Source organism: Triplophysa rosa, linkage group LG19 (genome assembly GCF_024868665.1).
Source record: "Triplophysa rosa linkage group LG19, Trosa_1v2, whole genome shotgun sequence".
NCBI classification, from domain to species: domain Eukaryota; kingdom Metazoa; phylum Chordata; class Actinopteri; order Cypriniformes; family Nemacheilidae; genus Triplophysa; species Triplophysa rosa.
The window spans coordinates 11468533-11483392 of NC_079908.1; the positions used below are offsets into that span (position 1 = coordinate 11468533).

Consider the following 14860-nt stretch of genomic DNA (forward strand, 5'->3'; position numbering starts at 1 on the left):
TATAATGAAGTGTTACCCACATCTGTAACTTTTCAGTAATGGGATCATTAGTGCTTAAAAATGAGAAAGTGATCATTAAAATGTCATTTTTCTTTTTGTGTTTAGGACGGCACAGTGTATGAGACAGAAAATAAGATACTGCATGTGGTAAGAATAACATTTAGATTCTTACACAACCACGTAGTTAATTTACATAAAACTTTTCTGATCTAGCTCCTTCAAAAATAGAAAGTGGAGAGAGAACGCAAGACGGAGTGTTGTGTGAGGAGAGTGAGTCTTGAAAAGAGACTTATAGACGGTTAGCATTTGATTCATAGAGTTTTTCCCATGCTGTGGTGTCAGTCAGAGTATAGCTGGCTTTCTGCTATAAATACCACGACAGGGACACATTTCATCCGAGAGTGACAGACTTGTGTTTATAACACCAAGAACACCTTCATCAATTAGATCACAAGCACCAGACTGAGAGAGAATCATAATTGGACGGATCATTTCAAAGAAGATAGCAGGGTCCCAGAAAACGATGCTGTAAGATTATGCGACTGTCCAATGTGGTGCGCCCTGGCGAGGTTCGGTCTCAGTGCAGATGGTGTTTACGAAATGAACATGTAATGAGAAGATCAGCATATTGAGTGGCTTCACCTGCTTCAAACTTCAGCTGAACTTTTACTGAGCCTCCTTTAATGACCAGGATGTTAGAAACATGGTAATGTTGCGTGGCTGGGGGTAGCTGTGACATTTTAAAGATGATGTGCTACAGTATTAAGTAGGGCTGTCAAACGATTAATCGCGATTAATCGCATCCAGAATAAAAGTTTGTGTTACATAATATATATCTGTGTACTGTGCATAATAATTTTGTAGTTATTAACACATACACATACATGCATATATTTAAGGAAAATCTAAAAATAAACATTTATATATCATTTCAATTATTAGTTAAAATAAATAAATATATGTAAATATTTCCTAAATATGTATTCATGTGTATGTGTTTGTATTTATAAATACAAAATTAATATGCACAGTACATAGACATATATTATGTAAACACAAACTTTTATTCTGGATGCGATTAATCGCGATTAATCATTTGACAGCCCTAGTAAGGTTTGTAGGGTTAGGCAAATGCATGTTTAGCAAAGCTATGAATTGTTCTGTAAATAGAATACCACACTCTTCGCAGTGTTACGTTTTGGTAGGAAAGTGACAAATGTGTTTGTTCCCCCTCAGAAATTCAAAAGGCCCCCTGATGTTATATATGATGACACTAACTCTGATCAGAAATGACTTTCTCACTGGGTTTCCAACCGTCTCTTTCTCTTAGTGTAAGACACTGTCCGGAGTGTGTGACCACATCATTTCTCTCTCTTCGGACCCCATGGTGTCCCAGGCAGCCCATCTGGAAGTGGTGCAGCTGGACAACATAAGGTCCACTGAGGGCTTGGTGGGTATCAGCGGGCTTTATTTTCTCTTTTCTTTTTCATTTCTCAATCTTCATGCTGTCATAATTGCACATCTAACATCCACAACCAAAGAAGTAACATAAAAAGTCAATTCTGAACATCAAATCTTTAACCAAATTAAAACCAATATTTATGTTGCATTTATTCTTATATTTTACATGGTTCAATAGAACCGTGGAACTGTTTTTCTTGTTTTAAGCATAAATCAAAATCTACTGATATTTAAAGAAGGGCTGTCAAACATTAATCCCAATAATTAAATGTAATGAGTGTCTGTATACTGTGCATATTATTTTTGTATTCTAAAGACATACACATGCATGCATACTGTATATTTAAGAAAAATATAAAAATGAATAAACATTGGTATGTAATTTAAATTATTGGTAGATATAAATGAATACATGTAAATTTTCCTAAATATGTACGTGTGTGTGTGTGTGTTTATAAATACAAAATAAATATGCAAAGTACACAGACATATATTATGTAAACACAAACTTTTATTCTGGATGTGATTAATCACGATTAATCGTTTGACAGCCCTAATGTAAAGCAAAAACAATTTGCTAATGTTAATATACATGATTCATAATGTGTTCTCTGAAATCAAGTCTTATGCATGTTCTTCTTAAGTCTTAAGCATGTTTACATATTTTTACTGGTAAACAAGACTAAAATACTAAATACGAAAATTATTTTTATAGCACTGACCCATTCACACCCACATCTCGCATCATACGCTTAATGATGAATTCTGTAGCTGTGTTGGTGTGAGCTAGAGGCCGTTATATTTCCACAAATACATATAGGCACATTTGGCACTTTCAATGTCTGAGATAAAAATAAACACGGCACACTCCCCCTCCTCATCTCCCTGCATCTCTCCCTTTTTAAAACTATGTGTCATAGGGGATTTGTGCTTACTGTACATGTCTGCCAGCACACTTTTTCTCGCTGTGTGTCCCGTATTTGCAAGCCATGGCTATAAAATGTTTTTTCTCCTTGCCGCAGGGCATGTACATCAAGTCAACCTATGATGGCCTACATGTCATCACGGGCACTACAGAGGGAGTAAGTCGTAATTTTCACTATAATATAAATATAAATCTAAATACAATATGTGACATGTTTTAGGTGAATCAGCTGCCGGTTTGACATTTGTAGCACAAGTAATTGTGGGAAGCAAGTGTGTTTTACCAAGTGTAAACCAATAGGTATTTCTCTCTCTTTCTCTCTCTTAGTCGCTAGCTGACCGCTGTAAAAAAATTCATGCCGGTGATGAGGTCATACAAGTAAATTATCAGACAGTGGTGAGTGTATATGTTAATTTAATTTATCCTTTAGCTAAATACTTTTCTTAGGTGTTTAGTTTTTATGTAGGCTATTCAGAGACACAAATGATGGATTTCAGCTTTAAAGGCACAGTTCACCCAAAAATGAAAATTCTGTCATCATTTACCAATTTTTTATCAATTTTGTCATTTCAAACCTGTATAACTTTCTTTCTTGTGCAGAACACAAAAAAAGTTTAGACTTTAACCGAACAGGGGCTGTACCTATTGCTTTTGTATCCATACGAAATGACAGAATTTTCATTTTTGGGTGAACTATGCCTTTAACTTGACATTTGAGAATTTTTTATGGGATGTACATTAGTAATACTTCTTGTACACTATGTGTCTATAAGATTCAGTTTCTATGTAAAATATAGTTGATGACAAGTACGTCACATTAAACCTTAAAAAATAATGGTCACATTCATTGTGAATGCCTTCTGATTATGCTCTAAACATGCAATCTCATAATCTTCAATTCTAGTCTGGTAGTGTTACGGCACTGTTAACACAGGTGTTCTGTATATGACTCATGTAGGTGGGCTGGCAGCTAAAGAACCTGGTAAACTCCTTGCGTAGCAATCCAGCAGGGGTGACCCTCACGCTGAAGAAACGACCCCAGAGCACTCTTACATCAGCCCCTGCCTTACTGAAGAACATGAGATGGAAGCCCCTCGCCCTGCAGGTGCCCATGTGCAGCATAAGCGATGCGTATGAATTGATGATACGCTGTGGCAATAGTCTCGCAATCTTTGTGCGCTCTTTTTTTAGCAGCATTAAACCCCCCTCCCCAAGCCTTGGGGCTTTGACCAACAAAATTGCATGGCAAATCTCCGCTCCAGTCTTCCCCCACCCACCAACCTCGCTTTTTACTTTCATCTTTTTTTTTAACTCTAATCTGGTGCTTATCCATCCTTTCCAAATCTCCTTCTCTGATGCTCTGGCACATCGGAAGGCTTTGCTGTGACCTGAGAGTACAATGTGGAATGTCGATTTCGATTCTTTACTGTGCAGTGTTTACTTTATGCTTTGAAAAAGTGGATTCTTCCCCTAAAATGCAAAGATATATTCCACATCCAGGCACTCGCATAGATATTTTGAAATTTAAAAAGGACACCCTGATGAAGGCCTGTTAAGGTCGATACGCGTTGGTGTTTTTAGTGTAGCCCTGTAAATAAAGGCTTTTTAAATATCAAAATATATCTATGTGGGTGCCTGGATGTGAAATATCTTTGCATTTTCAAGAAAGAATCCACTTTTTCAAATTTGTTAGCACCCTTTCTGGAGCACCCCTAGTTTTTGTAGTACTGTGTTTTGAGTACCAGATGCGTTCTTGGACCCGTTTTTTGTTGTACAAAGTTAACTTTATGCTATTTTGATCGATTGGTTAGTCTTTGGACCCAAATCTAGCTGCTCTATAAATTAAACTACCAAAGTGAATGCATTAAAAAAGACGTGTATGTTAACCTGCAGTGAAATGACAAGTGGTCTGATATTTGAGGGTTTTTGCCTGGTTTCAGCCCATCATCCCTCCAAGCCCCAGCAGCAGCGTGGCCACACACTCCAGTACCCTCAGCACCCCATCCAGACGGGACAGCTGTGCCCTTCAGGATCTCTACATCCCCCCTCCGCCAGATGAGCCATATACACCCAGGTACAATATTTACAGTAGACAGGAAAAAAAGACAAAAACAACAATTTTTAAGGAAATTTTAATGATAAGAAACATCTTGTTTAGTATTAAATGTACAATAATCATTCTTAACGTTAGTTATTTGAACAATAAACCAAATATTAAACAATGCTCACATAACTTTTTCCGGATACCCCACTCAAAGGATAGTTCATCCAAAAATAAAAATGAAGTAATCATTTATTCACCCTCATGACATTCAAAACCTGTGTGACTTAAAAGGAGATATTTTGAGAAATGTCAGTGGTTTTGTGTCCATACCATGGAAGTCAATGGGGTCCAATGTTGTTCTTCAAAATATATTCTTTTATGTCATGCAAATGAAAGAAAGTCTTATAGATTTAGAGTGACATAAGGCCGAGTAAAGGAAAAAATTGCATGAAACATGGACTTCTCCTGCATATTAGAGGATTAATAAATATTGTTCTTATCATTGCAGAGAAGACGTGGCGAATTTGGCTGGCAATAACCAGCATGCTGCTAAAGGTACCGAGTCGCCCAACTCCTTCCTGGATCAGGAATGCCGGCGGCATTTTCCCGTTTTGGACGAGGATGCGGTCCTGTACTGTTACGAGTATGATCAGAATCAAGGTCCCCCACCCGTTCGTAGAGACAGCACACCCACATACGGTACAAGCTTTGAAATACTTTATACATTCCTTAAGTGATAAAGTTTGCTTTTATGCTGATCTCAGGTCAGTTTTGCCTTTTGTATTATAAAAAGATAGAACATTCTCGTGAACACGGATCAGTAAGAACTAAAAGGATTTTCTTATGTCTGCTTTTTTATTTAGCAATTCTTTGGTACAGATTGAGTGCAAAATAATCTAAATTGAGTTTACTGTAAAAGTGTATAGACAAAAAGAAAAACATAACAATTCCACATGGTTTCTTTTGATGTCCTGCTATGTGTATTATGTTGTAATGTATTATTTGATTTCATTTCATTAGATCTCTCTGTGTTTGTCTACTAGGACGACTGAGACCTATATCCATGCCTGTGGAGTATAACTGGGTGGGAGACTATGAGGACCCAGCCAAGCTGAAGAAAGAGATCAGAAGAGGTGTGTGTGTTTGTGTGTGGGTGGGTGTGAGAGAGAGCGGGCTGTTGTTTTGATCTCTCTTCCTTTAGTTTTGCTGAACCTGAATTATTTCATCACTTCAGCTTTGACATATTCTCAATTCTTTAATCTTCAACCAGTGCTCTCAGTTCATCGCCTTGTCACCTGTGTCATATGTTTACCTCGTTTTGTACTTGTATCTGTTTGCCAGCATCTCTTGGCTCTTTGTTTGAGATTTTGGGATTTTATGGGTTTTGCATTACCATGGTAACTCTGAAATAGAGGTTTGCCAAAAATGCTGGCTTCTCATTGGCTAATACCAGTCTCAGTTGCTAAAAGAGTGGGAGCAGACAAAATGCTTTCTTTAGACATGCAGGCCGTATTTATTTTCAATTTGTACATATGCAACCCAATATTCTCCTGCATTATTCTTTGGTCATGAGAGCTTTGAATAATTTGATTTCAACTTTACCCATTGCATTATTAAGGAAAGCAGAATCAAAACTGAATCGTTTGCATTTTTAAAGATACATCACATTAAAACGTGCTTATTCTCTTTCGTGGTTTCATAATCCCACACTTTTGTTAACAGAAAATTCCCTGATGCGATATGTCAGCGAAGACAAGGCGGGGTCAGAAGAGTACCACGCAGGACGCCGCAGCAGCAGTAGGCGTAGTAGAAGGAAGAATGACAAAGGTAGTAGCCCCACCCACTACGCCCTGGTCCCTGCCCTTCAGATGGATATGCTGCAATAGGATTCTTTGGCCACGCCCACATCAGAAACCTCTTCTGTCTATCTTGTGAGTGGACAGCATCTAGAAAAATATTTATAGCTGTTAGTATATTTGTTATAGTTTTGGAACAATAAATGTTTTCATTTTCTATCTCTATTTACTGTTTTTCAGACATTCGATCGATCATCAATGCTCTCTCGGTCAAAGAAAGCTAAATTACGAGGTAAATGTTTTGTGTGATGTCAATACATTCATCACTCATTATATGGCTAAATGACTAAGTCTTTGCTGTTTTGATACCATCCTGCCTCCTATCATTTATATACGTGTGCTTTCCATCTCAGCTGGTTCCCTGCCCTCCATCAGTAAGCGGCGAATCTCCTGCAGGGACTTGGGTCAGGGTGACTGTGAGGGCTGGCTCTGGAAGAAGAAAGATGCGAAAAGCTACTTTTCCCAGAAATGGAAGAAGTACTGGGTCGTGCTGAAAGATGCCTGTTTATACTGGTACATCAATGAAGAGGTGAAGAACTACAGCAAAAAGTTCAATTACACATTTTAACGTAGCCTCTTAATTACAGTTTACCCATAATGCATTTGTCATTGCTGTGTTGCTTCTCAGGATGAGAAGGCAGAGGGGTTTGTCAGCCTACCTGAGTTTAACATTGACCAAGCCAATGAATGTCGCAAAAAGTTGTGAGTGATAAACAGAAATAGTTCAAAAGATGTTTGGCCTTTTTGGTGAAGCTTACAGATCGGAGATAGGCATGTTTTGATGGAGTTTGTATCTCATTGTGTGCAGTGCTTTTAAGGCGTGCCATCCTAAAATCAAGAGCTTTTACTTTGCTGCAGACAATGTGGATGATATGAATAGGTAAGACCAAAAATAAACATTGAAGCTGAATTTCATATTTTTTAATTTATTGTAAAATACTCTTTCCTATTTGTGCAGAATATGCATCTCAGGAAACCTGTGTGAAAATAATCATTATTTTTGCTATTTCTTTTGGTGATGCCAGGTGCACAGTGACACTACAACATGCCTATATAAGTAAAAAAAGGTTTCATAAAATAATGTAAACATTAGTTCCTCAAAAAACAAGCACACATGCTTATTTGATCATTTAATGTTACCTGAGCTGATCGAAGCTAGTGATTCCCAAACAGCTCTTTTATCTTTGAGCTGCGTTTTTCAGCCACATAAGGAGCTCCGAAAGTTACCTTTGTTACTTTTTTCACGCGTGCTCGCAGGTGGCTCAGTCGACTGAACATGGCAGCGACGGCTCACACGGAGCAGAAAAGGATTCGACAGGATCATGGTGAGAAGATGCCTTCATGCCTCGCTAAACTTGTCAGATCAATTATTCTCCTGCTTTGAATTTGTGTGGTCTTGTCTGCAGGTGCTATAAATATATGCATATGAAGTATAACATGCTACGTGTGTATCAGACATTTAAATTCAAAGCGTAACCCCTGACTGAGTGAGTTGTAGGGGGTTCATTTTATTATAATCACCAGCTTGACTGAACATTTTCCTGCCTATTACATCCCTATCTTCCAAATAAATAAATAGAGATAAAATGTTGATTTGAGCTAAAATTAGAAGAACAAAGCAGTGTAGTATGTAAGTGGTCAGGGACAAATACAGTATACAGCCACAGAAAAAAATTAACAGAGCATTCCAAATTTTCATTTAATCAGCATTTCTATATGTATTGTGGCCATTCCAGTCCAGTGTCTGTTGAATTGCAACAAACTCAAACCTCAATATTTTTATTTGAAATTTGGGAGAAACATTGTTAGTAGTTCACAGAATGAAACAAAAATGATTATTTTACCTAATCACATACCTTAAAATAGTAAATTCAGAAAAACTAAAAATCATTTTGAAATGGTCTATTAATTTTTCCACGGCCGTATGTGTCATTATACAAATAAATGGGCCATGATTTTTGCGTGACTGTCAAAATTGAGTTGTGTTTAATGGATCTTTGTTGTGTTTTTCTCAGACTACTGGAGTGAGAGTGACCATGAGGATGCTGATCACATGACCTCAATGACCAAACAAGACAGCCCTCCACCTCCCTATGACACCTACCCACATCCTACATCTGTAAGTTTTGCTCTTTGTTTCATTTTGCCTTAGTTTTCCTTCAATTTAAACTCAAATTTAGAGAATAATGTAATTTAATTCAAAGTTAATAGCCAGCATTGCTATTCATGACAAATATTGTACAAAGGCTCTGGATCAGAGGATGATTTCAATAAAAAAGAAAGACAAAAGGAAATGAATGAGGTGGAATAATTCAGAAAGGCATGATAGGACAAAAGAAGGGCAGAGAGAGAGAGTGGGTTGAAGAATGAGGTGTAAAGCCGCAGAGGGAATTGAACTGAAGGACACATTCATTATTTAGACTTTTGGGATGATTGTGGCTGCTGTAAATTCATAGTCATGGGCACTTTTTAAAGAGGTCTCCTGGCTCCATCCCTTCATTATCTTTATTAAGGAGACGCAAACCAGTCCCATACTGGGGCGTCATACAGCTCCTCTCCCAGAACAGAGTGTAAAAACAACACCGCTTTATCAGCAGCTTAAGTGGTGTAGTGAGAAAAACTTGTGATTTACAGTTTTGAGTCTGCCGCGAAGCAAGTTCAAATTCGCCGAACTCACTCTTCTAAATTTTCACATCACATATCCGATCTGCTTCCTTTTGTTTTTAAACTATACGATGTGTTCATCTAAAGATCATTTAAAGCGTGCTGCAGTAGCAGCATGTACAGTATGATAGGGTCAGGAATGAATCAATATATGTGAGACCATCATGTCGAGGTACAGTGTGACTCTTCACGAGAGTCTGCCATACCTTGGCTTTAGGTGAATTGACCCCACTGGTCCCATAATCCTAAGAAGGAGAATTGTGTGTGTGTGTGTGTGTGCGTGCGTGCGTGCGTGCGTGCGTGTGTGTCATACTTTTTACTCTGTGAAATGGGTAAGTTGTGACAAAGGGAAAAGTGTTATCAAATAGTCTATTAAACAGCCACATTTAAATTCTGAAACAATAATCAATGAGATGGTTCGCATTTTACATGTATACACTTCATGAAATGTACAAGGAAACAAGCATGAACCTTTATTACATTTACACTTAGGCATTTAGCAGACGCTTTCATCCAAAGCGACTTACAAGAGGCGAGGAAGCAATGAAGCATTAGTCGTAGAGGTAGCAATAGAAGAAGTGAGTGCTATATACAGTATAAGGAGAAGTTAGCATGTTCCTGTCAGGTGTTGCTGAAAAAGATGAGTTTTAGTTGTTTCTTGAAGGATGTGAGGGATGTAGCTGATCGGATTGAATTGTGAAGATTGTTCAACCAGCCAGGGATAGCAAAGGACCGCTGGACGAGCTGGAAAGACAAGCAGTTCAGTTTTAGACGGGTTGAGCTGGAGGTGGTGGTATTTCATCCAGATGGAGATATCTTCCAGACAGACTGCAATGCGTGTAGCTGCTGAGGTATCCTCTGGATGGAAAGAGAGGAAGATCTGGGTGTCGTCAGCATAGCAGTGAAATGAAAAGCCATGTGACTCAATGATAGGGCCTATAGGGAGGTTGTGTATATAGAGAATAGAAGAGGCCCTAGCCCTTTTTCTGCCAACAGATATTTTGATCAAAGATTTTTCAATCTTTCCAAACTTAAATTCTCAAAACTACAATTAGAAATAACAATAAAACACTTAAAATTCAAAGATGTATGCTTACTGAAATACTGTACTGTATAGCCCTTGTGACAACTAGTCCCCGGTTCTCTTATTCCAGTCTTATTATTTCACTCAACCCACTCTCTGTTACAGCCAAGTCCATTCCAAGAGCCCAAACACATCCGCCCACCCTCCACAGAGACCGTCCAGTCCCGCTCCCCACACTCTGAGACACAAGGGGGCAGCATAAGCAGTGCAAGCTCACCTGGCCGCAAGTCTGCCAGTCAGCGGCGATCGTGGCAGGACCTCATTGAGACGCCCCTCACCAGCTCCGGCCTTCATTTCCTGCAGACCCTGCCTCTGGATGATGCCGTGTTCATCGATCCAAACCGATCCGTGCCTGTAGAGCTCCGTCGCCAGTCAACACTACCCTCCCAGCATGGCTTTCCTCCAGAGCGCTACGTACTACCCATTACACCCACCCAACCCATACAGAAACGCGTCACAGCTGGAGGAGGAGAAGGGATTGGAGGAGGGGGCAAGCATCGCAGTTTTACCTTGCCCCGTGACAGTGGTCTTCACGCTATTCTCGCTGCCACCTGCGCAGCCGAACACGCAGACGCGCAGCACTACCAGCTGGGCAGGGGCCGTGCCAGAGACACAGGTTAGAACTGAGAACTCCTACAGCTTGTTTCACACATCCTGCGTCTGTGATCGGTGCATATTTCTGTGTGCTTATTAACGAGGAACAGAACTGGCACATATATCTGTGCCCGTATTAACGGGTTAGATCTGTATGAACAGCACCACTTACAGTAAAATTTTGGCACTGCGCTTGTTTTACTCAATTTGAAAATGCACTTTAAAACCTATTTATCACATCAATCTTACTCACCCACTGTTTAAAATTAGATCTGTTAAACTTGATGTGAGTTACACAAAGGCGCACAAACAGGCGCACAAACAGCACTTCCTATTTAGAAAGTCTGACTGATTCCAGATCAGTAAGCAATTCAAAGCGACATGTTTGGTTTTGGGTTCACCCCATGTAAATTAATTACTGGTTGAATGTAATGTTTTACACTTCTTCATGTAAACTGGATTTCATAATGATCAAGTTTGTAATATTTATCGTTGGCCAACTGTTTGGCTTTACACTAGGCCTGTCATTGCTGCTCACGCCCTGCAGATGCAGTATACAGGCCTAACTTGCCTTTGCACACATATTTAGACTACGCTGCAGTGCACAATATATAAAAATCATCTAAACATTGCAGATGTGCACTATGCAATATACAGCCGCGGAAAAAATTAAGAGACCATTTCAAAATTATTTTCAGTTTTTATTAATTTACTATTTATAGTGATTAGGTCAAATCATATTTTTTGTTTCATTCTGTGAACTACTAAAAACATTTCTCCCAAATTTTAAAATAAAAAGTTTCTTTTTGCATTTATTTGCAGAAAATGAAAACTGAAGAGATTTTTTCAGACCTTAAATAGTGCAAAGAAAACACGTTCATATTCACTTTTAAGCAATACAACAAGAATATTTGTACATTTGGAAAAGTTCAAAAATATGTTTTTTTGATTTGATGACCTTGATTTTCATCACAGTTTTTATGTGTCTTGTCATGCTGTCAGTCTTTCACATTGCTGTTGGTTGACTTTGTCACTCCTGAGCTTTGATTTTGTTGAAATTCAACAGACACTTGACTGGAATGGCCACATTACATCTAGAAACACTGATTAAATTTAAAAAAAAAATTTTTTAAACTCTTAATTTTTTAAACGGCTGTATAGCACAATGGTTTGCAATAACTGAATTGTTTTAACAATTTTGAAGTTGTTAAAAGGTAAAATGTTAGGTTGATGCCAATAGGGGACCAAGCCTGCTCTGTGTTTAATGTTCAAAGTGTGTGAAAATGTAAAACATGTACAGTATGTTGATTATATCATTTTATTGAATTACATAGTTTAAGTAGTTACCGTATATAGTTCAAATTGATTAACTTAAAGCCTTATTGTATAGCGCACCATACTACATTATTTGAATTGATATATGTTATTAATTTTGTGCATGCTAGTCATTTCTAAAAACGAATAATATTGATCAGATTCAACGGTGGCTTGATAACTTGTCGGTTATACAATATTGTTACTCTCAGTGTAACTTAACTTTAACTAAGTATTACTGTGAAAAGGGATCACAATTTATGCACAATGATGTTGCGAGAACGCGTTTTTTTTGCTTCAGTACTCCAGCTCAGATGAAGAACATATTAGTGGTTCACACAGCTGAATACACATCTCCCTTAAAACCTTCACCACTCTCATATGTGCAGTCTTTCTAATCCATTGTGACAACTCTTCCCCCAACAGGACAACCCTTGTTCCACACATTCACCATTTCTTACAACCTACACTTCGGCCCAAAGAACACAATGAGCACCTTTTGAATCCCTTTAAATCACTTCTGTGTCTCAGATGGCAGAGTACTGCGTTCGTAACACAAAGGTCATAAATTCAAACGCATATTGTTTAAAAATACAGTATGACGCTTTGGATTAAACCATCTGTCAACTGCATGTAAATGTATAGCCAGTGTTGGGCAAGTTACTCTGAAAAAGTAATTAATTACTAGTTACTAATTACATATTCAATAGTGTAATTAGATTACTGTACAAATTACTTTCTCCGAAAAGTATTTAATTACTCATTACTAATTACTTTCTATATCCTATATCAACCTTGATTTGTTAAGTAATTCAAAGAAAGACATGAAACGGCTCTTTTATTCATTCAAATAAAATATTTAAATATTTAGAATATAAAACTACATAAAGTAGTATTATTAACTGACCAAAGTATTACAAATGTGAGAATTATACATTAAAGCACAGATTTTAAAGTTAGACTCTGAATTTTGATGTCTATTCCTTGCACACACACATATATTACACAAAGTATTTAGTTTAATTACATTAGAAGTAACTGTAATTAAATTACAGAAAAAAATTGAGTAATCCCTTACTTTACTTTTTCAAGGGAAAGGTAATTAAATTACAGTAACTAATTACTTAGTAACTAGTTACACCCAACACTGTGTATAGCAATGTAAATGTCTTCTCACAGAGACACGAAATTTGGCTTCGGGGTTTTCTTCATCTCTTTTATTTTAAGATTAAGATTACAAGATTATTCTGTAGAAGTTGATTCGTTTGCTATGGTTTGGTGTAAAAAAAGGTAAACTACGAACTGAATACTATTCATTGTGTATGTGAGTGAATATTAGTGTGGATCTGTATTTGCATGTATTTGCATACTGTTAAAACTGCCCACACACTTTCATTTTAGAAAGGAAGAGCTGTCACTGAAAGTCCAATAAGTAGGCGGATTTATTGGCCCTGCCCTTATCACGGAGTTTGTGTTAACATTCCCTCTTGTCATTTTGCCACATTTACGGCTGGTCTTTCAAATTACATTTATTAATCGTAGGCATATTTGGAATCTCATTTGTACATATGAACTCTTCAATGCCCTCTGTAGGTCCAGAGTGGGAGCGCAGGCACCAGGCAGACTCATTGGTGGATTTGTACCGGGCTCTGGAGAGGAATAGTCTATCACCTGTCAATGAGCACAGGTCCTCTTCTCGATTAGAGTACAAGAGATCATTCGTCCGTCGATCCAACGATCCATTGCTCAATGAAAAACTGCACCGCCTGAGGATTCTTCAAAACTCATTTAAGGTATAGATTTCAAAAGAGGATGAGGGGTCTTGTTTATTGTGTATGCATAGATATGTGTAAAGAATTTAAAACACGTCATTTTTTAATTTTGTGTTGTTTTGACAGGACATTCCTCTTCAAGAGGCAGAGACGAAGATCATTCATCGGGATGTTTAAACTGAGTTAAAAGAACACAGCAGGGCACAGCACCAGTCATTTCTGCCAAAAACCACTAATGCATTTGCTTACATATTCCTTTTAAAAAAGTGTACCAAACATCTACTTCTTTCTGTCTTTTTCTCTGTTCCTGCATTTATGAATTTCCTCTGGTTGCACTTTTTTATTGCACATGCTAAATTGGCATTATTTTGTTTCGAACGCCTGAATTATTTGTGTTTGTATTATTGACTCATATAAACTTGACGGCTTCCACCCAAGGCCAAATAACTGCACTTCCAATGAACTCTACCTTACTGTAGTGTCTCAAAAGACAGGGAAAGAACTAAACTACTGATATCAATTATTTTATAATTCTGATTTGCATGACCATTGTCCGGTTAATAGATTTTCTGTATGTGATGTTTGTTTTATTGGTCTTAACTGACTGAGAGCATTAATTCCAAGTTCATTCAAACCAACATTTTTCAATGGTAAATGTTATTATGACTGAAAGAGAAGAACTGACAGGATACAGTAATTGTGTGTCTCTGTGTTGAAAGCACTGTTCTGTTGTAATGTATATAATTTATGTTGTAATATTCTGACCATCTGCACTCCAGCTATGAAAATACCCCATGTTGAGCGGCAAGGTACTTGCAATAATGTTGAACTAAAATGATTAATTCGTTTAACACTATTATTGTCTATTTTTGTAAGCATGATATTTATTGAGATGTTTGTACATTGTTTTGTAAGCTAAACTGTGGTATCTTAAGATAACTGCAAGTGTAAATCCCTTTTAATGTGCTCCTAAAAGATCTTTAACAAAATGAAACTTTTGTGTGAAAGCACCAGTGTTCTAGTATCTCCAAAAAGTAATTTTATCAATAAATTGTTTGATGTTTTGACATTATTTTAATGTTTTGAGTTACTGCATAATATAGTGCAAGTATAACTCAATATCTTTGTGTTTAAAAGATTTGATTC

The 14860-nt window shown here is 37.5% G+C and overlaps 1 protein-coding gene across 1 annotated transcript in view; it reads left to right on the forward strand.

Annotated features, from left to right (window-relative positions):
- cnksr2b (connector enhancer of kinase suppressor of Ras 2b) overlaps nucleotides 1-14781 on the forward strand; it is a 33430-nt gene extending 18649 nt beyond the window's left edge. The window contains 18 exon segments of the mRNA XM_057359711.1: nucleotides 106-147; nucleotides 1331-1450; nucleotides 2484-2543; nucleotides 2714-2782; nucleotides 3345-3491; nucleotides 4327-4460; nucleotides 4939-5129; nucleotides 5474-5563; nucleotides 6153-6361; nucleotides 6467-6518; nucleotides 6640-6815; nucleotides 6915-6988; nucleotides 7095-7166; nucleotides 7544-7611; nucleotides 8302-8405; nucleotides 10140-10650; nucleotides 13536-13735; nucleotides 13841-14781. Of these exon segments, the coding sequence (XP_057215694.1) occupies nucleotides 106-147; nucleotides 1331-1450; nucleotides 2484-2543; nucleotides 2714-2782; nucleotides 3345-3491; nucleotides 4327-4460; nucleotides 4939-5129; nucleotides 5474-5563; nucleotides 6153-6361; nucleotides 6467-6518; nucleotides 6640-6815; nucleotides 6915-6988; nucleotides 7095-7166; nucleotides 7544-7611; nucleotides 8302-8405; nucleotides 10140-10650; nucleotides 13536-13735; nucleotides 13841-13891 (2370 nt within the window). The 3' untranslated portion in view covers nucleotides 13892-14781.
- The last annotated feature ends 79 nt before the right edge of the window (nucleotides 14782-14860 follow it).